Source organism: Dryobates pubescens, chromosome Z (genome assembly GCF_014839835.1).
Source record: "Dryobates pubescens isolate bDryPub1 chromosome Z, bDryPub1.pri, whole genome shotgun sequence".
NCBI lineage: Eukaryota > Metazoa > Chordata > Aves > Piciformes > Picidae > Dryobates > Dryobates pubescens.
Genome location: NC_071657.1, coordinates 123,603,161 through 123,629,395, shown reverse-complemented (window position 1 = coordinate 123,629,395; position 26,235 = coordinate 123,603,161). Strand labels below are relative to the sequence as shown.

Sequence of the window (26,235 nt, the reverse complement as noted above, 5' to 3'; positions counted from 1 at the left end):
GTGAATTAATCTGTTTTTACTGAAGAAGGAATTATTTAATCCTCTACTCAACATTATTCAGGAATCTGACTTCCTAAGAAGCCCCTATGCTCGAATGCATTTCAAAAAGTATCTTGGTATCTTAGCTAAAAGATCTGCTAAACAGAAGATTTTACCAGTAGTTTTATTTTCAGCTTCTACCAAGTGGTTATCAGATCAATTTTTTAGGTCAGAAGACAACATTAGCTACCATAAGAACCCTCTGGCTGTTATTCTGAAATCTTGTATCAGCCCAGGCAACTGCTGGCCTAAAGATAAATTTATTCAGGTCGTTATGGTGCTGATGGAGCCACAAGTAGTCATCTTGAATACATCACAGCTTATAAAGCCTGTTTTGAAGATGGGCCTAAACTGATTGTAGCAGATGCATTTGAGTGCACAAACAGTATCCTGCATCACTCCCAAAAACGCTTGCTAGATAGGTTTCAAGGTGCCCTGGACATACCAAAGTAACCACGAGAACAGAAGTAAGAGAAGCTGGTGAGCCTGAGACACGCCTCAGAGTAATTACTTTGGTCTGCACAGTAGTGATCTATGGAGTTCCTGTCAAACTATGGCACTATGTCAGATGACAAGAAATCAATTATCACTTCCTAGTACTGAGAGCCTGAAGAACTAGCTAGTACACAGAAATTGTGTACTGCACACTGTTGTCTGGCCTGGATAACTCACATTCCTCTGTTACATCTACAGAAGTCACTGTATGTTTAAATTGATTTTCATAAGAACAAAACTAATTTTCTTATGAAAACAGCAAATTAAGAGTAGACAGCAAAATACTAGCTATGCACACCCCAAAAATAAGTTAGATTCAGCTCACGTAACTTCAGGTGCCTAGACTCCCATTATAGTCACTGAAGAGCTAGTCAACACAGCCCACAAAGGACAGAACACAACTGCTCATTATGAAACATCAGACACTTAGGTGTCACTGCCTATTTTTAATAGATCTCCATTGACTGTAATTGGAATTTAGAACCCCTGGTCTAGACACCCATGATCTATGTATATTAGCTGAAATGTACTGGTAATATAGTATCATTTTAAATGCCACAGGCTACCACTTTAGTTGTGTGTACCTCCTTTACACCCTGTCACGTTCAACATCCCTATGCAGCCATCCTACAGCCTTTTAAGTGATGGAAGGCAATCATGTCTGGGCAACCAATTCCTGTTCTCCAAATTGGACAAGATGGTGTCCACTTTAAAGGGTTTGTGTGTGTTAATTAAACTAACACTGCATTGCTTTAAAAAGCAATTTATCAGGCTCAGATTTTTTTCAAGAATATCCTTCATTACATCTAAATGAACCCAGAAATACATTGTTAATAGACTAAACCTGGTAAACACAACAAAATACTGTGCATTTAGCAAGTGAACCATGCTGCAGGAAACAAGAGAACATTACCTTCAAGTTAAATGCATTACTGTACACTTCTCACCTCTACACTTCTAAAGAGAGTTACCTCAGGCCACTGATTTTTAAACTGTAAGTGATCGAGATGTGAAGATGTGTATGGCCAAAGGTTTTTTCCTCTTTTCTGTTAGAAATGTGTTCCTTTCTGTATCATTTAATTTTCATTTCACTCTGTCATTTTTATTGGTTGAAAAATGCTAATATGACTGACAAAAGTTTGTTAAAGATAGAACATACAATTACAGCAGAATTAATGCATTTCAGAACCTTACTATCTAGAGAAAAAAATAAAAGAATTTACCCCAAAAATTCTGCGAAATTTGTCCTCAGGATTGCAGAAGTTCAGTATTTCTAGCAACACACAGAATTACCACCTTTCAGCACACTTGTACTTACTAAAGCTCCTCAGAAAAACTCATCATATACAGTCACTGATCATTTTCTTCTGTCAGTGAATGCAGTTTCTGAGACACCCATGGCCTAAGTATAAGCCTACTTGATTTTTATTTATGTCTTTTAAGATGTAAGGATTCATCTAACTGTCATTAAAGGTGGCTACTGCTACTGAAGTTTTCCAGTTCTAAGATTCACAGATGTATGATAAAGGCATAACTCTTGAAAAAAAAGTAATGAGATTTTTAAACAAAACACAACTACATTTTAGAGCCTGTTCATAGGAAAAGGTGGAGAGTAGGTGTGCCACAATTAATATTAAAGCACAGGTATTTAGGATACATACTTAAGTATTAAACATACTTTTATTTTTTTTTCCACAGTCACTTTGAAGCATTCTAAAATATTTGAGAATAAAATATGTTAAATTCAAACATTACATACCTCAACAGCTGGAACAATATCTATGCCAACTGTCAGAAATTCTTCAAACTTCAGAAATGGATTAAAGCAGCTACCAACATCAAGTAATCTGATCTTCCCCAAGGAGTGGAGTAATCTAAGAAGCAGCAAAAACCCAGTTTTATCAATATTATCTTTGAAGGTACAGCCTGAATTACCATTTCAGGTAACTAATGCAAAAAAATTCTCACAGAGCACCAGAGTAATGACCCATAGAAGCAAACACCTTATCTGAATTGCTGGGATACCTAAAGAACTGAGCTCCAGAAGTAAAGCAGATGGTCCTCAAGTGGAAGAGTTATGTTCAGAACAGCTGTACTTGTAATAAGAAACTAAAATGGCAACTTGCACATTCACCAGATAGGCTTTGTGTTTCCTACTTACCTTTTTTGTGGTATTTATTGCCACTGGAATCACACAAGTCACCAGAGTTAAAAGTTTCTAAGTTTAAAAGAGAAACTGGCAACATGATGACTCACCTACTTTTAAGTCCCATTTCAAAGGGCATATGAAGACAAGTGCTATAATTGGTTTAACAAAGACAAAAGAATACAATGATATTCCTAGGTAAAAAACCAAAAGCAATCACCCCCTTTCCTGCCCTCCATTTAGTTATTCCCTACAAAAACTCTAAAATAGTTTAATTGCTTTATGTTAGCTAATTATTTTTTTTTCAGTGAATGAGTGCTGGAGATTTGCTTCAATTCTAGTTCTAGTGGATGCTGTGAAACAATTAGATCAGTGCATGAAGGGCCACAAACTGACTGCTCAAGTTATGGGGAAGTTATTCTAAACATCTAAATGAACTGAAGTTTTCCCTCAATATTACTTGTGAAAATAGTCTATGCCATGTCAGGCAATCAATTTACTTCTGTAGTATCCAAAAGCTTTTTAATGAGAAACAGTGAAAAATAGCCATACAGTTTAGAAAAAGGAGTCCACATCAGAGCATTTCTGAAGTACTCATAAATGAAGTTTTATGATAGCATTCTGTGATGCCATAACTGAATGGGTAGATGCAGGGAGACCAGTGCATGCAGTCCACCTTGACCTTTGCAAGTCTTTTGACACTGTCTCCCGTAACATCCTTGTGAGCAAGCTCAGGCAGTGTGGGTTAGAACGGACAGTGAAATACTCGTGTATTCTCATACATGCCTTGGCCCATCAATCCAGTCTGTCAAGATCCCTCTGTACAGCCTTCCTACCCTCAAACAGATCAACACTTCTTCCCTGCTTTGTGTCATCTGCAGCCTTATTGAAGTTGAACTCACTCATTCCCCTCGTTCAGATGATGATAAATATATTAAAAGAGAACTAGCCCCCATACTGAGCCCTGGGGAACACTGCTTGTGACTGGCCACCAACTGCATTTAACTCTATTCACATATAAAATATATAGATCAATGAGATATGAAAGATAAGATCAATGTACCTGGATGGAAGTGCTGGCAGTCAACTCTCTGTCAGTCAAAGGTTTTTTCCTTGTCTGGGCACTTAGTTTGGCTAACTTGATACACTGTTCCTCTTAAAAGAATTGGAATTTCAGTGTTTCACTGTTATCACTAATATCAAGGACTCAGCTGTTGAATACACCCTACAATCAAGCACACTGTTCTTCAGTTTATTTTCCTTGCAGTCTGAATTTGGAGGCTCCTGTTGTATGTTTCTTTGCAATTGCAACAAATCAGTAAATGCTGGAGTCAAAATTCTGTTCAAGTCCACTAGTATAGACTTTAGACCTTCATGTTCTTTAAAAGCAAGCTTGGGTTCACCCATGTATCAAAAACAAACACAAAAAAGAAATTATATAGAACCACTAGCACCGACTTCGAGCTCTTTCTATTGGCTCATTTACAGGGATGCATCTACAGTTTGCCATCATGATGTGTAAGATCTTGGAACACTCAAAATCCAAAATTAAGTCAAACAAAAGCAAACTCGCAGCTTTCACAGGAAGAAAAATTTTCTATCAAGCAAATATTTTGTGTTTTTTTTTTGTGGTGGTGTACTTGTAACAGCAACAAAGCAGTAGGGAATACTGCAGAAAAAAGTATCTCTAAGCAGCAGTAAGGATATTTGGGCTCTCCATGCTCTTGCTAAATTCCCAGGTATCTACCACATAGAAAATGCTGGAGAAGCATGAGATTTTTCTGTTGCATTCAGCAGAATAATCATAACAATTAAGGAATTTGCTTCTACATGGATCATGCAAGCACAAGAACATGTCTGCATATATGCCTGCATTCTATGCAAGCAAATTAGCACAAGATGCATGGGGACTACAGAAAACACAAGAGGCAATGTGACTCCATAGTGCAGAGACAACATCCCATAGAAAGTGATAGCCTCTAGAGATCTTCACATTTTCCATTTAAATTGTTGCATGAAATACTTGTACAGAATACAATTAAGCAGCACAACCCAGAACCCTCTAATATCCAGGTGATCCCACTTTAGCTACAGTAGACTGAAAAAACACTGATATATTTCACCTTTATAGCTTAGAAAATCTGCATTCTTGTCCACAGCATTATTTTTGACTGGATGAAGCTAGACACTGTTTTTGGACTCCTGTAGCATTGGGGCACACTTATAGAAAGCTGCAACTCTTGAACTCAAACTGTGCACGAGCCAGAAACCCTTTTCCACACTGATGAACAACAACAGATTGAAGGCATTGTCAATACAGGGCAAACTCACTCTGACAGGTATGTCACATCCAAGGAGCCTTGTAGTCTAAGTTCAATGCAAATGTACTTTGAAGCCTTAAAAGTGGCAGAGATTCAGATGCTCACTTGTGTCTAGACTTCCTGTTGCTTGTCACGTTTTGCTGCCTCAGGTGCAATGAATTGCTTAGAAGAAATTCTCAGGTTGCCAGTTATCAGTACTAACAGGATCCTAGTGAGGTGCTTGAAATAATTTTGAAGCTCTTCAGAAGCATTTAGATTCAGTCACTGAATGTATACAGAGAGCACAGACCACCAATTCAGATGGTCTGAAGATCACTGGCCCAGATACCTACTCTTTCAGTACTGTAACGCCTAGGTCAGATTCCTCAGTGAGACTGTAACTATATAATCTAGGTGACTATCACTGAGCCAATCTCCTTGAAATGTAGTCTTGCTGAATTCATTGATAATCACCCGTTTCCTAATGACTTTCAGTCAAAAGGGAGCAAGGGAAGTTCTTTGCCACTGGATGTAATCTTCCAAGTACATCTTGAATCCACAATTCTTCAATGCAATAGTGTACAGACCGAAGAAGAAAGTGGGAATATTAAAGGAACTGTTAAAGCAGTGTACATAACCTGGGAAATGAGTGCATTTTAAATACATTCAACACTTGTTTATTTCAAGAACTTTACTAAACTGCAGCTCTCTATTATCCATCTTTAAAAATGCACTTACTACTCAACTAAATGCTGTGCAGGTAAGTGTTATTTTCTCTTGGAAGTCTATAGAAATAGAGCAGTTATATGATCATAAGGAAAGTCATTTTATCTCTGCAATTAATCACTTTCAGGGCTGATCTCCTAAGTTTATAGTTTTAAATTACTCTGTTATTTATCAAGGATGGGAGGGGGAAAACATCCAGAAGCCTTATGCTGCTGTCAGAAAACCAGACCAAAGCTATGCATCTGGGTTCTCAGTAGTAATGCTGGTATGCCTCAAGAAAAAAATAATATGTAAATAACATCCAATGGGAAGGTCTAGCCTGCTCTGATACATATAAAAGTAAGAATGTTAGGTTGTACCTTAAGAGACAGTCAAACTAACACCTGCGAAGAATCCATACTTTTTGCAATGAATTGTGATGCAGTTGTGTTTCTTACCATTGCAGAGAAAAAGCAAGACTGCTTAACTTGGTGGAAGAAGAGGAGAAACAATACTTAAAAGAAGAAGAAAGAATGGACTGATTTATTGAAGGGAGGAACTGTTAAACAGCAGATAACAGCCACTTTTATCTTGCAAGATTGAGCCACTTTAATGTCCAGCTTCACAACAGCTGCAGTTGTAACATTAGAGATGTAAGAACTCATTCCGGAATGGAAAAAAGTACTGAGAACAATATATTACTTTTTCATATAGATGAAAGTGAAAAGGGACTGCTCACATTAGTTATTTTTGTAATACTCACCAATGTTCATTTGCCAAAGAAGTGAGCAAGAGCAAATGGGTTCAAAGTAGGTGAGTGACTTTCTGAGTTGAAGTAAACTTTGCACTTCTGATTCTTATGTTTTGTACCTTTAAGAGCTGGCTGAGTGCTTCCTACTTCTCTTCTTATCTTCCAGCATCTTTTTTTATTACCTCTGGAACTTTTTATTCCTAAGATAGCTTTGCTTTTTACCAAAGTACAATCCCTCTAAAATGGCTTGCCAGTAAATGTAAGCTCTGACAGAGCTGCTCCTACATAAGAAATCTGTTTTTAATACTGCTTGAGAAATTATTATATATGAGAAGAACAAAATTGTCTTTATACTTACTAAAGCAAAACAAGAACTAACTAATCAATGCAGGCACAGTAGAAAAGTATTTCAGGAGGGAAATATGCTTTGTGCAATACACAATCCATTTTCATTCTGATTCTATAAACTCTGTAGTTTCTTCTCTAAGGCACAGAGGAAGAAAATGAATTTTGATTTCTCTGTGCAGTAACTTAGAAGAGCTACACCTTGATGCTTTACAGCCTGTACAGCTACTAGAAACCTTACTACCATTTGTTGCTTACTCAGGTAAATGTTATAATTCTTGCCTTTGCCAGCTATGTATTTATAGTTAAATGTGAAGTTTAAGAATGAAGATTAAAAAAGTCATCATGACTCACTGTATTAACAAATACTCCTACAATTATTTAATAAAAACTTCTCTATTAACTACTTTCTATACACACTACTCAGAACAAAAGGTAAGGCTACAGACTACTGGTAGCAAGAAGAAACTCATGTGAAGTTAGCTTTGCAATGGCCATTACAAACTGTACAAAGTATGAAGACAGAGCATGTGCAAAGAGGGAGGTAGTGCTTTATCATGACAAGGCCTCCCACTGGAAGACAAACCAACTTCAGTGTATGATCAACAAACCCTATTGATTTTAACAAGGAAGTGCCAAATTGCTATTTACAGTAATGCTAAAATTATGCGTTAACTAATGCCAGCATTATTGAGATGTTACAAGGTATTAGTATCTCATCAGCCCATGTTACAAGGTGTTAGTATCTCATCAGCCCTTTGTGCAAAAGCACCTAGCAGTTCTCATTATAAAAGGTATTAATTTTGAGGCTGACTTAGCAAAATGAGGACTGAAAAGGAGTCTCTGGGGGAAGTCAGTTTCTGAGAAGCCAATTATGTTCATTTTGGAACCATCTGTTTTGCCTTGTCGTAATAGGACAATGAGGAAAACATTCTCATTCTGCAAGTAACTATTCATCTACATAGGCACTGGGAATCTTAAAGCCTTTTGCAAGTTACTTTGCAAACATGAGAAACTTCAAAAGATACCAGCTCATAAGGGAAGACACATCTGCTCATAATACTAGTAACATTTGTTTCTTTTCTAACCAATACTATATCTTAAAAACTAAGCACCAATTACAGAAGACATGCTACAATAATGAAGAAAAAAAATAAATAAATCACAGAAGGAACACCACACTACTGCAGACAGTTGTAAGAGATGGTCTATAAAGAGTTACAACTGTTGCAGGTTAAGGACTAACTGTCCTACCATAGAGATAAAATTCCTCCAGAGGACCAGAGAGCCCAAAGGGGAGGACAGTCTGTCCCAGAGGGTGGACACAGGATATTGGAATTTGTTATTCCATCCCATAATCCTGCATCTCCCTATATAAGGAGACCTCCCAGCCAGTTCTCTCTCTCTCCCCTCAGGCATGTGACTGTTGTGTGGGAGTAAGGCCTGGCGGATGGGAATCTATTTCTTGCTGTGTAGCTAAGGTCTGCTTTGGACCTGTCTTGGTTGGGGCAGTGAATGTTAGGGGGGAGGTTTGACTGTTTGAGGTCTGGTGGGCCCAGCTTGGGAGCTAGGCCTGAGCTGATTTTGATTGTGTGTGTATATATATCCTTTTGCCTTTGTACCTTTTGTATTTGATTTACATTTGTAAACAGTATTTTTATTTATCCTCCATTTCCGTGCTAGTGTGTTTTGCTCCTTTGGGGTAAATTTGTTCTGTCCTCAATCCAGAGCTGTCTTAGCTCAAACCAAGACAATGATGCAAGCCGTAAGTGTGAAATTTAATCATAATAGACTTTGGCATTCGTTATTCCATTATACTTGCAAAATACTAAATTCTTTCCATCACACATGGAATAGCCATAAACATGATCCATCTTATTTAGACCAAAAAATAAAGGAAAGAAAGAAAGAAAGAAAGAAAGGAGGGTGTGACTGTAACTAAAATAATAAAGCTATTCCTGAATGCCAAAGATAAAATTCTCACTTGAGTGAAGGTCAAAAACAAAATTAACACTGTTGTTAGGAAAATACCTCAAGGATACGATAATTTCTGCAGAGCCAGTCATCAGAAAGCTAGCACATTTAAAATCAAGAGTTATAATTCAAAATTGCTTTTGAAGTGTATAATTGGAATCAAGAGTTTCTCTGCAATTATTTATGAAGAGAAAGTTTTAAGTACTCTGATATTTACATTTGGCACTTAGTACTTACATAAGCAATTGACTTCAACAGTGCTGAACAACCATTAGACTCTAACTTAATTAACGTCTCCCTTATTTCACCTCAAGGTTTAATATAAATCGCATTGCACGCCAATGACATACTGAAGTGAAATTACTCTAACACTTAAATGAAGATGACTAAGTTGTCATTCTCAAGCAAATTTTTAATGGCATCCACCAAAATATACTACAACATAAATACTACTTGAAATGTATATACTGTCATGAAAATGCCCTTTCTCAGCTATTAAAAATACATCAGACTGATCTAATGTGCAATGGGAGAAAAATGTCCAGGTAAGTCATATCACACAGAGTAGGGGAAAAGAAGTCTGGAGAACAAGTAAAACTTACTCTTCTGTTATAGCTTCATGATTTGTCAAGCCAGCATCTGGCAAGGGATCTTCAATCTTGGGAGCCTGGGGAACATTTAAAGCTGGAGTGGTCTTAGAAGCAAGAAGAGCTCTTTTTTCATCTTTCTCAAGTGCTTTTCTTTTCCCACCGTTCTGAAAATATTCTCGGCATACACTGAAAAGACAAAAAGAAAAATTTCCCAGAAGAGCAGAATGCTGGTTTTGGTCATTAATATAGGTAAGAAGCAAGACAGAGGTTTAAGAGATACAAGCACTGTCAGCTTTTAAACAAATCAATTTTACTGCAACTTTGGTAAATTAGCTTTGGGAAAGATGTGATACACCCAAAGACACACTTGATGACAAGTGGTATTTTATTTCCAAAAATTAGGCCATAAGTCACAGCTGAGTAAACAGTCAAAATAGTTCTGTCTGGATAGGCCTTTAGAGAAAACAGCAGAAGTCTTGTCAGAACATCACCAGAGGATAAACTTCAGCTGTCACCTGAACACCACAGGTCTCCACTAAGGTGCAAAGATTAATGATCGCAGCAGCTTTTGAAACATCTGCATCTTGTAAAACATGTAATGTGGGGGAAATGAAACATAATCCTTGTTAATGGGATAGCTTACATACAACAGTTCTTAATTTTAATTAACTTTGCCTGGAGTGTTTATTGGTTTTAAGTAGCAGATAGTTGCAGTGGCTGTACTACTGTAGAAGATTACTTTAGCTCTCAATTTTTCACCCATACTTACCCATTTTGCTAATAGGAACCAGAACAAAATAATCTGGTCATACTTGAACAGAAACGCTAACCACCTTAAACAGATGAACGGTATCAAGGAAGTTAAATTGCAGCCAGTAGTCAGCATTAGTGTACAAAAACCAAGCATCATTTGAGAGAACCTGAACTTTGTCCACAAAATACATCTTGAATTGGAAATAATTTGTGGTTGTGAAATTAAAAAGCCTGACTCACCCTGCACAAAGCAGTATTTTTAATTAGATATGCCAACCCAGTATTTGAGTGGAAAGGCTAACAGAAAAAGCACTCGTTTGAATGACGGGTTTTAACAAACTATTTTATGATGCTTTCTTGGAATTCACTAAATTTTCCTCTAACAAAGCTGCAGAGGTTTGAAGGAAACATTCCAGAAAACAAATTCAAGTTTAGTTTAATAACACCTTGCACAAAGCAGGATCAAGATAACATAGTACTTCACATCACAGACTCGGGAAAGGATGCCTTGGTATAATGCTGCATTTAAATCTGGGAGACAGGCCTTATCTATGGGTTGGTGATATTATAAGCACCAAATATATCCAGCCTCCCCACCATACAAGATGTGAAGAAGAACAAAAAAAGGCATTTGAGTTAGAGTTTCTTAAAGCAAAACAAACACTATCAAAGACATACAGACCAAAGAAGCTATACTCTAAGATGGTAGTAAACGACCACCTTGAGTCAGTAAATGCGTAATTACAGTAGCACATTATGTCCAGGTTACTAATTCTTGCCATGAGGCGGAAAAAGTAAATTATTCTGCACATATTTCTGTGCTGACAGACTTACAGAATCATAGAATCAAGAAGGTTGGAAATGACCTCGAAACCATCAAGTCCAAGCTGTCACCCAAGACCTAACGACTATTAGACCATGGCACCAAGTGCCACGTCCAATGCCCTCTTGAACACCTTCAGGGATGGTGACTCCACCACCTCCCTGGTCAGCCCATTCCAATGGCTAACAACTCTCTCTGTGAAGAATTTTCTCCTCACCTCAAGTCTAAACTTCCCTTGTCACAGCTTGAGACTGTGTCCTCTTGTTCTGGTGCTAGTTGCCTGAGAGAAGAGACCAACCCCCTCCTGGCTGCAACCACCCTTCAGGTAGTTGTAGACAGCAATAAGGTCTCCCCTGAGCCTCCTCTTCTCCAGGCTAAACAACCCCAGCTCCATCAGCCTCTCCTCGTAGGGCTTGTGCTCAAGGCCTTTCACCAGCCTCAAGATTAAAACTGACTTAAATCTCAAAGCACAATCAAGTTTTACTTGCTCAAGCAGGCCTTAAACATTCTTGTAACTCAACATAAAAAGACTAAAATGCAGACAGTATTCTCAGAGATGAAAACTCAAGCTTTATGAAAAATAAACTCAGTAAATATTAGATTTATAATCAACAAGTTTAGTTACTTGTTCCTCAGTAACAATCAACAAGCTTAGTTACTATTTCTCAGTAACCAAAGCTATTTTTAGACCAAAGAGAAGCTCAGTGGAATATAGAAATAAAATCTGCGTCTTAACATTATCGAGTAAGATCACACAAAGAGGCATGAATAGCCATCCAGGCTGCAATACGCCTGGACAGATGCAGCAAAACAATACCAACTCCATCCATTAGAGAGTGCATGCATGGAAAGACAACAGTTCTAAAATTAACGAAGTAACAGGACCTGGTCACTTAATGTAAAGAGATAAAAAATGAGTGCAGCCATTTAGGTTGGGTGCCTCCATAAAAGAAGCCATAGAGTTGAGACCTCCAGTGTCCAGACTGCCCAGCCCAGTGGGTGGGCACAGGAAATAGTGTATTTCTACACTATTGTCTTTCTCTTTCTTCCCTCTGTGCTCCCATGGGAGAGACACTCTCTTATCTGGCAATGATGGGGGAGTATACCAAGCCTCTTTGGCCTGCGTAATGTTTTTTTCCTGCACAACCTTGGCCTGTTTAGGCCTAACACCAGGGTAAAAAGAGGGGGCAGTTCAGGACTGGCCAGCCTGAAACCAGCCTAGAAATGGGGGAGGGGGAAGAAAGAACCCTGGGGGTTTTGGTGAACCCCAGGTGGGGAGAAGGGGAGTGTTGGGTTTTTGGTCTGGTGTAAAGGAACCTGGCTATGCTCTCCACTATGCTTTGTAGTTTTTTTAGTGTATGAATTGCTTTTCCATTTAAACTTTCCATTATTATCCAATCCATTTGTGTGAGCATTATTCTTTTGCCCCTTGTGGAGCAACAGAGCAATCTGTCCCGCTCTAATCTAGGACAATCATTCACCAGAAAAGACCCCTATAAAAGCATTTGAATTATTGATGGTATGCTAATAAAAGTTTACTTCACACTACATGGTATTATTTGTTTACAAGCATATGCTCAGTTTAGAGCAATTTAGTAATGTGTCATGTAGTCAAAGAAATAAATTCAGAAAAAAGGTATTATTTTACTTACTGTCTGCTTCCTTAGTACTTTGTTAGCATCTCCCACTCTATTTTTATTCTTATTTCTCATTACATTTCTTAAAACATCCAGAATCAGTGGCAGTTTAAATAGTGTTGCACTGCCATTGAAGCTAATATATAAGTCAATGTATCAGGAAGTTCACAACCTTGGAAGAAAGTATTGGGTTTTTTTTCCCTCTTCAAGTATTGATGTTATCAAGCTTTTAAATGACTAGAAGCTGGTATCTTGCCAAGATTAACACTTCAGAGCTATTGCAGAGGAGAATCACCTGCCTGTAAAATGAAGTATAATTCTTGTCACTGAGAAGCCATTTCTTCCTTATTTTTGGTACTGGTGAAAAGCAGAACTTTCACCATTCTTTCTTCCTCTGTCTATCATGTCAACTGAGTTGTTCTAATTCTGTGTTCTCCTTAACTGACCTTCCTTGTCTGCATGTAAGACACTAAAGTCAACCATGAGGAAAAGCATCTTCTACTCCTGGGTTTTCACTGGTGGACAACACAGGGATCAGAGCCATAGAACTGCCCAAGACTGTGTAAAATTCTTCATATTCAGAGCGCAGTCTACATGCCAATGCAGTACCACAAGGAACTAAAAGAACCCAAACAAATCCACCTTGTCCGACAAAAAAAACCCACAAAACCAACACATAATACTGCATTCCTTACCACTGAGTCTTGTCTCCATTTTATACCTTTTTGAAGTTAGAGTGATTGGGGCAGGATTACTACATGTTGTACTTTTGGCTCCCAAAGCCTCAGAAGAGCTGTTTGTGTATTCCCTTTATGGAAGCAGACCACACACCTACCATTCTGTATCAGTGAACAGATGGGCTGTCACTGCCAGTAGCTAGCCAGAGGCAATGCGCTCTATAGTTTACTCCATGTAACTTGTTGATGTGGCCATATTTGACTTCACAGCCATTAAAAGCCATCACTGATCCCACTGTGGCTTTAAGTATGCAGTTATGTAAGATTCTACACTTAACTGTCTCAAACATCTCCAAATTATCTACAAACTGACATTTTTAATTGATATTTAATCATTCAGTCTTTGATGACACAATATTAGCTCTACAATGACCATGCTTGTTTGTAAAGAATAGTGCAATGTAAATGCTGCCTGAGCTAACACATGCTGCGACTTACACAAACTGCAAAATAAACATTTCACGTCTAAACTGTTTAAGTTTGCTGGCAGAGTTAATTGTCCAGTTCATGTCTTTGCTTTAAAAAAAAAAATTAATTAAAAAATGAAGAAATCATCTAGGCATTTCCTCAGTGAAATTTGTTTTCCTTGCTTCAAATCTCAAACAGTAAACAACCTGTTCAAGCTGACCCTCCTGCTCTGCTATCTGGGCTGGATATGTGTAAGAAGTTTCAGCAAAATCCAGTGTGAATACATATTTATCTTTTAATACTTTCCAGCAATGGAAAAAGCTTCATTTTCAAATACAGTGACCAAAATCAAGGGTTTCAATAGAATACAAAAGAAAATTTAGTAGAAAAAAAGGGGAGGGGGGAGTTTGGAATTGCCAAAGAAACATCATATAAAATGTAAGGGGCATGACAGAATCAGCAGTAGTTCTTGCCAAGTAATGAAAAGCAACTAAATTAAAGCTGGTGTGGTCAGCTTTTATCATGGCAGAAAAGAGTTTCTGATAGCTTATGAATGCTTGATGCTTTCAAACAGCCATTTTTGCAGGTTAAGAATTGATACAGTCCATCTCTCTCCTCTTCTGTTTTGTAATGAGGAAGAGGGGAGCCTCACTTACGATCCTTACAATATTTACTAACCAAAATGTAGTACTGAAGTTCAGTGCAGTTACAGAGAAATAAAGTCTGGTCTTCTCATCATGGTTTCTGCCTGCAAAATGTTTCTCCCCTCCTCCCACACACTAAGGAATAAGTTTATTAATGTCAACAGACAGAGCTGCTGGCCAAAAGGAAAAAAAAGTATAGACTTCTCCAAGTTTAACCCACCTGCACCCAACTTTCAAAGAAAATCAAGAAAGGGAGAATTCTCAACTGTCCATGCACAGATTAATTATACCTAGAACACAGAATAGTTTCCTCTGGACTGGAAAGTGTTTTGTGATTGTCATGCATAGCCAGCATCAAGTAAAGGAAATCTGTATTTGGCAGTAGGCTTCTCAATGTAAAGAAGGGATTTCAAATATTATTTCATTCAATCATGCAAACCCAAACAGAATCAGTGGTATTAGACACCTTCTATTCTCGAGGATCCTCTAAGAGATTACTCAGCCATCTTCTTTTGATGAGGCAACTCTAGTTTCTAGAAAAAAAACACCAAGGCTATTATGGGGGAGGAAAAAAAGAAAATAAATCAGTTCAGCTGATGTTTGGTTTTTTTTTTAATGCAGTGGCCAAGGTGGCATTTAGGCTGAGTGTGATGCTAAATAAACTCAGAGAAGCAATTTACGTATCTTGTCGACAATCTCCAGCATGTTATTTGCCTTTATTTAAAAAGCATCCCATGACTGTTTCATATTCAGCTTGTGGCTGAACCCAAATGCTCTTCCAAAAGACTGACACAACCAATTACTCCCTGGTCTGCATTTGTATGGTTGACAATATTTAGTACATTTAGCAACACTGTTAATTTTAATCCCACTCTCAGAGCGACAATACTTTTGTTTGTTCTCATTTGTCAATTTAACAAACACATTTTAGCAAATTGCTAATGAAAATATTGATTAGTAATGATGCAGAGATAGACAATTGATAGGAGTCCTTCTCAGTAAATCCCATTTTTAAGAGAAAGCAAAATGAAGAAAAGGACTTGGGGGTGCTTGTAGATGAGAAGCTCAGCGCGAGCCGCCACTGTATACTTGAAACCCAGAAAGCCAACTGTATCATAGAATTGTTAGGGTTGGAAGGGACCTCAAGAATCACCTAGTTCCAACCCCTCTGCCACAGGGACTCCTCACACTGGATTAGGTTGCTCAGAGCCACATCCACCTTGGCCTTAAAAACATGCAGGGATGGGGCTTCCACCACCTCCCTGGGCAACCTGTTCCAGTGCCTCAGCACTCTCATAGCTTCTTCCTAACACCCAATCTGAATCTACCCATTTCTATTTTTTTTCCATTCCCCCTAGTCCTATCACTACATGACACCTTAAAAAGTCCCTCACCAGCTTTCTTGTAGGCCCCCTTAAGATACTGGAAGGTCACAATTAGGTCTCCTCTGTGCCTTCTCTTCTCCAGACTAAACAGCCCCAACTCCCTCAGTCTGTCTTCATAGGAGATGTGCTCCAGCCCTCTGCTCATCCTTGTGACCATTCTCTAGACAAGCTGCAGCATGTTCAGATCCTTCCTGTAATAGGGGCTCCAGAACTGGACACAGTATTCCAGGAGGGGTATCACCAGAGTAGAGGGGGAAAATCACATCCCTCACTCTGCTGGCTATGCTTCTCTTGATGCAGCCCAAGATGTGATTGGCTTTCTGGGCTGCAAGTGCACACTGGTGGCTCAGGTTGAGCTTCTCATCCACCAGCACCCCCAAGTCTTTTTCTTCAGGGCTGCTCTCAAGCCAGATGCTGCTCAGCATGTATCAGTGCTTGGGATGGCCCTGACCCAGATGCAGAACATTGCACTTGGTCTTCTTGAACCTCATGTGGCTGTCATGTATACTGGACTGCATCAAGAGCATGGACAGCAGGTCAAGGGAGGTGATTTTTTTTTTCTCCCTCTCTGCTGCTCTCATGAGTCCCCACCTCAAGTGCTGTGTCCATTTCTGGAAGTCTTATTACAAGATATGGACATACTGGAGCATGTCCAGACAAGGGCCAGAAGGATGATCAGAGGGCTAGAGCACCTTTCTTGCAAGAACAGGCTGAGATAGTTTGGGTTGTTTGGTTTAGAGAAGAGAAGGCTCTGAGACCTTATTGTGGCCTTCCAATATCTGAAAAGGGCTTACAAGAAAGCTGGTGAGGGACCTTCTAGGGTATCAAGTAGCGATAGGACTACGGGGAATGGATCCAAGCTAGTGGAGGAGAGATTTAGATTAGATGTTAGGAAGAACTTCTTCACCCTAAGGATGATGAGACACTGGAACAGGTTGCCCAGGGAGGTGGTGAAGCCCCATCCCTGAATGTTTTTAAGGCCAAGCTGGATGTGGCTGTGGGCAACCTAGTGGAAGGTGTCTCTGCCCATAGCAGAGGGGTTGGAACTAGATGATCCTTGTGGTTCCTTCCAACCCTGACAATTTTGTGATTCTGTGAATAGAAGCTTCTAACATCTATGCCCTGTGAGTTATTCTAAATAGTTCTGCATTCACCTGACAGTAACTTCATCACATTTTGCTTGTGAAACAGTCAAAAAATTAATAAATATATAGGCAGATGAGGTCTAGATTGTGCTTTTTGATGATAGTTAAATGTGCAGATTTGGGGTTTTGTTATTAAAAAAAAAAAAAAAGCCAAGTCAACACAAGTCTTAACACAGATGCAAAGGCAACAGAAAGAAGCAAACCTGCTGGTCCAGCTTATTTTGTTCTAGCTAGAACCAGACAGGCTGGCATTCACTGTTCATACAAAGGTTCACCAGCCTACCTATGCCAGCAAAAACTAAGAGGACAATTGTTCATGGTAAATATCATCTTACCCTGTTTTGCTGTAAAGTATAAGTTTTGTAACATAAATGAAAGAGAAACAGAAGTGTTAATTTCCAAGTATCACTTGCTACTCTGTATTCAGTTTTCTAAAGATATAAATAGAGAACAAGGGAAGGAGAGCTGAGTGTTGCCCAGGCCCTTTATACTACTCATAGGAACACTAACCTTCATCCATAAGGGCTAGAAGTTTTAATACCAACTCTCCTCACCACTCTCTACAATTAATAGTTGTATAATGCTGCCCTGACACAATAAATAAAACTGGCCCTATACAATGTCTGTGATCATTGACACATTCTGCCATGTACCGCTTTCCCTTTTGTACAGTTTCTAAAGCTCAGGTATGTGCTTGTTTAATAACTAATGAAGAAGCAAATTACTACATTTTAGGCCCTCTGGTTTAATGTCAGAACAAGCATTATTCTACTGTCTTCAAATAAATAACTAGAAAGACTCTTGAAAGAAGAACACTGCAAGAAAATTGTTACTCTTGATCCTGAGAAGTGCACATGGCTTCTCTAGTGATTATTCAGCATTCTCTGACATACTTTATCAGGTACTAGCTTATAAGAGAATACTGGGAAAATGAAGAAAATGAAAAAGGTTGTTAAAAAAATTCAAACCAAGCCAACAACAACAAACTTTTCAGTTTCAGACCTCTGAAAACATGTCCCTTCAAATTCAAACAAAAATTCAGACCATTCTTTCTTCAGGAGGGATGCACCAATGATTCTAAATTATTTTCCAACATTCCATTCCACAACTAAATTTTCATCCAATATATCAGCTACCTTTCTGCTGTCACGGTGACAACAGTTAAAGCATTGAGAAAAGCTTTCACAGAAGTCTCAAGTTTTGTCGCATGCAGTTATGCTCCCAGACACAAGGAAAAGTAACAATAGGACCTGCCATCAGTCTGGCCCACCACTTGGCCCTTTGAGAAGGTAAAAAAATAAATAAATTGCAGTACACAAAGTCAGTCTGACATGTTCTGGTATATAGCCAGCCAGGTCTTGGTTTAAACCAAGCCACACACAATTGTTACGCATCCCTCTTTCTACTGATGTAAAACTCCTGACCCCTTGTCCTTACAAACTGAAAAGGTACACGCTTTAATTGAAGTTTTTTACTGAGAGCATTTTAGTATCTCTTACAGAGTGGATTGTACTCTTGAGTTCATGATGCAAGGCCCAAACTGGACACTTACATAATCACGGAATAGTAGGGGGATTGGAAGAGACTTCCAGAGATCATCTAGCCCATGCCCGTGGCTAAAGTGGGTATGCCTAAATGCTTAGTCTGCAAATCTTGTAGGAACTACAAACAGAAACCCAGTGAGACAGAGTCCAAAACTTTCAATACACAGACCACTGACTGCTCCTCTCCTGTTCACAAGGAGAGGAGTTCACAGTTATCCTACAGGGTAACTGGCAAGCTTGCCACAGGCTAAGGAAATACTGTTTAGCTTAAATAAAATTAAATGCATATAGAATAGAATCACAGAATATATATATGGGGGGATCATCCAGTCCAACCCTCCACCCAGTAATGTAGAATGTAGGGTCAACACTAAACCATGTGACTAAGCACCAGGTCCACACTGCTTGAACACCCACCAAGGATGTGACTCCACCACTGCCCTGAGCAGACCATTCCAATGTTTGATAACCCTTTCCATCAAGAAATATTTCCTAATATCCAGCCTACAGGTCCCATGGTGCAGCTTGTAACCATCTCCTCTAGTCCTGTCACTTGTCATCAAGAAAAGGCTGGCCCCCTCCTCACTCCAACTTCCTTTCAGGTAGTTGTTGAGAGTGATAAGGTCTCTCCTCAGCCAACTCTTCCCAGACTGAACAACCCCAGCTCCATCAGATGCTCCTCATAGGTCATGTGCTCCAGGCCCTTCACAAGCCTCTTACCCTTCTCTGGACACACTCCAGCACCTCAACATCCTTCCTATAGGGAGAGGCCCAGAAGTGAACACAGTACTTAAGGTATGGCCTCCCCAGTGCTGAGTACAGAGGGATGATCACCTCCCTGTGGCTGCTGGCCACTGTGTTTCTAACACAAGCCAGGATGTTGATTTTCCTGACCACCTGGGAACGCTGCTGACTCATATTCAGTCAATTATCAACCAATACCCCCAGGTCTCTCTCCAAGTTGCAGCTTTCCAACTGAACATCCCCAGGTCTATAGCTTGTCATGGGGTTATTGTGATGCAGGTGCAAGACCTGGCACTTGGCCTTGCCGAATTTCATACAGTTAGCCTTGGCCCATCAGTCTAACCTGCCCAGACCCCACTGTAAAGCTTCCCTACCCTCTAGCAGATTGACATATCCACCCAGCTCGGTGTCATCAGCAAACTTATTGCAGGTGCAATCAATGCCCTCATACAGATCATTAATAAAGATATTAAAGAGGAACAGGCCCAACTACTGATCCCTGGGGGACACCACTAGTGACTGGGCACTAACCAGATTTAACTCCATTCACCACCACTCTTTGGGCCTGGACATCAACAATTTGTTTATCCAGCGCAGAGTGTACTTATCCAGGCCTTGTGCCATGAGTTTCTGAAGGAGAATGCCGTGGGAGACAGCATCAAAGGCTTTACCAAAGTCCAGGAGGCAATGTCCATAGCCCTTCCCTTCCACTAGGTAGGTCACCTTATTGCAGAAGGAGATCAGATAAGTCAGACAGGACCTGCCTTTCATAAACCCATGCTGACTGGGCCTGATCACCTGGTTGTCTTGCAAGAGCCACATTAATAGCACTCAGGATGACCTGTTCCATAACGTTTCCTGGCACTGAGGTCAGACTGACAGGCCTGTAGTTACCTGGATCATCCTTTTGGGTGACAAATGCTGAGGCAGCTCAGCCTTCTCATTGTCTTTGGTCACCAGGTTCCCTCTTACATACAGTAGGGGGTGTACATTCTCCCTAGCCCTTTTACTGTTAACATACTTATGAAAGCACTTTCTATTCTCATTAATGACACTGGCCAGACTGAGTTCTAGTTGAACTTTGACCTAATTTTCTCCCTACATACCCCTGGCAAGAGCTTTGTACTCTTCCTGAGTTGCCTGCCCCTTTTTCCATAGCCATTCCTTGTCTTCAAGAGTTCTACCTGAGCTCTTTGCTCAGCCAGGCCTAGTTTTACCTATTAGCTGACAATCAATTTCTAAGAAAATATCAGGCAGCGTGTTCTGTGGGAATCTGCCCTGGGCCCACTGCAATTAGTTTTTTCCACAGATAACCTGAACATGGGAACAGTCAGTACTCCTCTTAACTGATCTGCAAACAATGCCAAGCTGGGGGCAGGGGGAAGAGGTGCTACAAGAAATGGCAGTATTAGAACTCAGTATGATTCAAGAGAGTGTAATTTAGTGAAAAGAAACAAATGTCAGCATTTTCACAGAAGTGTTGAATAGCACAAATACAAGAAGACAGCTAGCAACTGAGGAAGCCTGTAAAAAAGAAACAGGCAGTTGCAGATCACAATCAAGCATAAATAACACCACATCAATAATTAACCCTTTAAAAGCAAATTTCAAGAAAACTCAAACAAGGTGAACAGTATATTGAGGTTATAGTGAACTCTCAAGTAGTATTTTTTATTTATCCCTGACAAGGCCATTGGCACTTTGGAATTCTTCACAAAGGATTCACCACTCTTGTTACTGGGACAAGGATACAAAAAAGCCATGTCCAGAAAAGGGTCTATAACAAAAGACTTAACTATGTGGGCATTTTTAAAGCTAAATGGTATTAGATTGATATATAATAATTGATATTGCGTCCAGTTCTGGAGCCCTTATTACAAGAGGAATATGGACGCGCTGGAACATGTCCAGAGAAGGGCCATGAGGATGATCAGAGGGCTGGAGTACCTCTCCTATGAGGACAGGCTGAAAGAGTTGGGGCTGTTCAGTCTGGAGAAGAGAAGGCTCCGAGGTGACCTAATTGTGGCCTTCCAGTATCTGAAGGGGGCCTACAAGGTGGCTGGGGTTGGACTTCTCAGGTAGTGATAGGACTAGGGGGAATGAAATGAAGCTGGAGGTGGGGAGATTCAGGCTGGAGGTGAGGAGGAAGTTGCTTCACCATGAGAGTGGTGAAGCCCTGGAATGGGTTGTCCAGGGAGGTGGTTGAGGCTCTGGCCAGCCTGATCTAGTGTGGGGTGTCCCTGCCCATGGCAGGGAGGTTGGAACAAGATGATCCTTGTGGTCCCTTCCAACCCTGACTGGTACTATGATAAAGGAATGATTTTCAAATATTTAAATCTATGAGAGAAAAAGAGACCTGCTTGTTATTACTTGCTCCATTTCCAGAAGCCATAGAACAGCTCATGCTGCCACCAGAAGGTACCCTACATCAACTGTTTCACTATGATTTCTCTCTCCTTTTTATTTTATGGGCTCAACAGATCCATGTAATGAATTACAATGTACTGATTCCACACCTGCTGTTCTTTGCAGCTCAGCACTTCGCAGCACTCACCTACAGGACCTAGCCTGGTATGCAAGAACACTTTTGCTCATCTAAAGTAATTTCCAAAAGCAGGACCACTGACAAATTCTCTTCCCAATTAGACTGCAATGATATTCTGCTGTATAGATTCCATGGTACACCCTGCATACCAAACGTATGCAGGAATCCTGACTGACATTTTTCCTTTCTTTTTGAGTTTCTTTTTCCTCAAGGATTGAAATAGTTTCCTGACATTACAATTGGGATAACCCCCCAAAAATTTAAACATGAGAAACCATTCAAAACAGGTTTCACAGAGGTTAAAGTCTGTTGTAGATTATGACTTGGAAATTAAGCACCAGAGATTTGTATTTAGAGATCAACCACTATGATACACAAAACCCAAACTAAACCTGAGCTATACTTGCTGCATTTGCTCAGTTTAGATTCAAATGTATGCAAAAATTCAAAGGTTTATTTACAAACAGCTTCAGTATTAGGTGGTGGTGGTGGGGGAATTGTTTGTTGAAGATACTTTCAAAAAGTGTTACCTCTAACAAAACACTTCACAAGACATTTCCTTAGTCAGTTGGAATAGTGGAAAAAATACTCAGTTTAGGAAGCAAAACATCATTAATGTGTTGTAGACCAAATCATAAACTTTGGCAAAAAAGAAAAAAAAATGCTTAAGTCTTGCATTCTAATTAATTGCAAGTACATGCCTGCAATTGTGCCTTTCAAATACATGAAGATTTACCTGCAACACCATTCAATCCGGCCTTCCCCTTCACAAGTTTTTGCCCAGTGATTATCCGCAAGGTTTTTCATTGCCACAGCATATTCACACAGAGTTTCCTCATCCTCGCAGTGCTCACGCCAGATCTTATCAAAGTCTCCCACTAAGCAAAACAACAACAAAAAAATTGCACATTAGATACAAAGCATCTCATTATCTCCATGGCAAAATCCCCATCTTGCAATTGAAAGAAGTTACCCAGAGATTACTTTACCTGCTTGTAACAAAAAACAAGGTCACCTTTCTCTAGTCAAACACAAAATTCCAGGGCTTGGAGAAGGAAGGAGCTATTGGATACTTGAGAAGATAGCAATATTCTGAGTACACTGCTTCTGTTCAGCTTGTTCTGCAAAAGTCCAAGTTCCCAGGAAGTTTCACTTTAAAGTTTCTGTGCATGAGCATTAATGGGACAAACATTTTAGATATGAAAGGTTTCCCAGGAGCTTTCATGGTCGTGGCAAATACTGTGATATTACATGTAAAAATGCTGAAAATGAAGTTTAACCCAGAATACTGACTTCTTTGGATACACTGGATAGAAATTCAGGCCTTCACTGATGTCTGTGTAATCTAGCCAGCCCTAAGGAATTAGTTTCTAGGGAAGAGCACTGGAGAATGAAACCAACTACAGTCACAAAACCACAAATCTGTCTGCTGATCCTAGGGACAGATTTATGTCAACACTCCTCACCTTGCTGAAAAGAAGTCTTGCATGGTAAGTTCTGGCACTTCAAGGTATTTAAACATTTCCTTTCTTTTGGTGCTATCTATCTACTTCTAGCTGACTTTACATAACGTACTGCTAAACAAAAACAAGATAAATGGTAGTCATGGCTAGCCACAATTCCTACTGTAGTTTCTACACCATGCAAACTCTTGTTTTACCTCACTAAAAAGACATTTCTGCCCTAAGAAAGAAAAATACACACCCACTGCTACGACCTTCACTAATGCTTTGTGTTTCTTCATTACATATGTGCATACATCTAATATAAACATAAATTCGCAGAACACAGTTATCTACTGATTTTGCACCCACAAGCTGATACAGCTATGTTTTACCAAGTTTTCAAGAGCAGAACTATGCTTTAAGCTTCAAGACAACCAATATCCCTTTCACAAGATGGTTACAGAATCAATTTTTGTAGCACCTTCACATTACAGAAAAAAAAATAAATATTAAAACTTTATCAAGCATAAACTAATTATTAATGTCTGCTAAAGCCTCTGAGTAATTTACACTATGACCTATCCTTCTCTTACCAGCGAGAGGTGTCTGTTTCTAACCCACAAATAGCAATTGTTAATTGTAGCAAAGTTCTAATTAGCAGTAAATAACAGATTTCTTCCAGTGGCAATCTTTTTATTTTCACTCCTTGCATGTGCAAAGTAGTAACAATTCCTAATCTCTCCCATCCTCCATTTACAGTGAGATTGGGTACAATGGACAAGTATAGACAGTTACACACTTACAAGATTTAAACTACCCATCCAGGTTACTCCCTTTTAAGTTTGGTTTAGGGATGTCACAGCAATTTTCTCTTCAAAACAATCACCTAGCACACCTGCACAATCATCAAAGTGAGTCATATTTAAAACTAGGTGTTTATACTCCCTTGTGCGAGATGGTAGTTTTGATGAAAGGGAGAGGCCATGATTTAGTTTTTAACAAAACAGGGAAGCTATACAAGAAATCACCTATTCTGCTTGCTATTCAAAAAGCATAGATGAGAAAGTTATTAGACTGGAAGAAAACAAAACAAAACAATGGCAGCCTTACATTTGAAGGGTGTCCCTCATTATTTCCCAAATAATCCAAGTTTGGAGAGATATGCTTTCCAAGGAAAGATACTGGTATGGTTGCTAACTGACCACTATAACAGATGAACACCCTGGTTGCAGGTGGGACCCCACAGGGGTTTGTGCTAAAAACCTATAGGTCACTTTTCCAGAGCTTTCAGGAGAGCCTTATGTAGAAACAATCATGTAGGACAGAAAATACTCTACTGATGACAGAGAGCAACAAATAAATGGTATAGAAAGTAACCAACCAGCAAAGCAGACAAAACAAATACAGGTCTCATGAATCGTTGTTTCTGGTGTCCAAGTGCCAAACTTACACAGCACCAAGCCAGAAATCACTAGCTTAGATCAAAGTGTATTCTCAGTAGACAATTAATTCCAGTGCAAATTAGATAAAGTTTCAAAGCTGCTCTGCCACAGTCCACTGAATCTTACTGCATGCTCCAGACAACTGTGAAACATACAATTTGAAGAATACACAGATAATTACAAAGGAAAAGTAGTACACGAGCGAACACTTTTTGAGAGGAAATCTCACAAATACAAACCACTAATACTGCTGTTCTTTTAGTCAGTTACTTGTCTATTCTTAAGCAATTACTCTATTTCCAAATACCATTTTTCCCTAAAACTTGTGAATCCAAACAGATGAGGAAGAGAAAATACGCAAAGATCAGATGTTCTTAACTAGCCATTCCTTTATCAAAGTAGTGACGTCTCCTAATGCTGCATTCTGCTCTCATAGCAACTCCTGTTTCCTTCTGAACAAAGCACAGATTTGCACCTCTCTGAAAGTCAGATGAGGGTCAAAGAGTTCACAGATAAGGGATTTTATATTTAGATATGTAGCAACAGACAGAGGTGGCTAACAGCAGTCTGGGATATGAACTTTGGGTTACAACAGAGCTGTCTATGACAGTAACAGCTTCTTGGCACTGAGCTGGCATGAAAATAAAACTGAAAGATACAGACTATTAGGAAAGACATGCGGAACAAAAGTGAAACATTTATCACAAAGCAACTCTGTCACACATTCTATATCAAGTAATTTCTGGTACTTGTGATTTGTTTTCATCTACCAATACAGCCAGTCTGGAGATACAGAAAATGGTAATGCGGAACAGATACAGCTCAGCTTCTGAGAAACACCTAAACCGAGGGAAAGAAAAGACGCATGAAAGCAGGAGATGACAGACCTCCTCAAAATCATGAGTGACAGACAAAATGTAAATATGGAACAATTTCTGGTTTATTTAAGATTAGAAGATATTCAGTAAAAACATAAGGCAACTTCAAAGCAAGCAGCACACCTCATATATTCCTGTCTAAGCATCTGCTGTTGACCCAGTGTCAGTGCTGGATTTGATAAGATGTCAATTTACCTGCTCTTTGATTAATGTAAGCTCCAGAACAATGGCAGATAAAGTATCTTAAGACACTGGCACCATTGTGTAGGGACTTGTAAAGAATGGTCTGAAGTCCTGTTTACCTTGAGCAAGTACCATTGGTTTGGGTTTTTTTTCCTCATTCTTCTTTGGGGTGAGCTTTGAGAAGGCACAAAGAGGTGCCCTAGATTTATGGGAACTTTAATTCCAGAATCATGCCCCAATTCTGAGTTGAAAATGCGAATAATGCTTCCAATCTTAAGATTTTGAGGTAGTGACTACAATGGATCTCACAGAATCCGTTTTCAAGCTGATACACAGGCCATAGTGGAGCTATGTATTAATTTTTTCAAACAATACCATATAATTCACTGTGTATTAATTTTTTAAACAATACATTATAATCAGTGTGCAAATATTTATTTATGAATCATCGCTTGTGTAACCAAAAAAGGGCTGTTGAATGTGCAGGAAGGTTTCATGGCAAAACTAATGGTTACTAAAGAAAGAAATAAAATCTGTTGAGCAATTAATAATGCTGTAAATTAAACAGAAGTTTGTG

At 39.3% G+C, this 26,235-nt stretch overlaps 1 protein-coding gene across 1 annotated transcript in view; it reads right to left on the bottom strand.

The window, feature by feature from the left end:
• BMT2 (base methyltransferase of 25S rRNA 2 homolog) overlaps window positions 1-26,235 on the bottom strand; it is a 39,530-nt gene that overhangs the window by 4,062 nt on the left and 9,233 nt on the right. The window contains exons 2-4 of the mRNA XM_054178523.1: window positions 22,447-22,588; window positions 9,358-9,531; window positions 2,294-2,408 (exon numbers count right to left, since the gene is read on the bottom strand). Of these exons, the coding sequence (XP_054034498.1) occupies window positions 2,294-2,408; window positions 9,358-9,531; window positions 22,447-22,588 (431 nt within the window). The remainder of the gene's footprint in view (window positions 1-2,293; window positions 2,409-9,357; window positions 9,532-22,446; window positions 22,589-26,235) is intronic.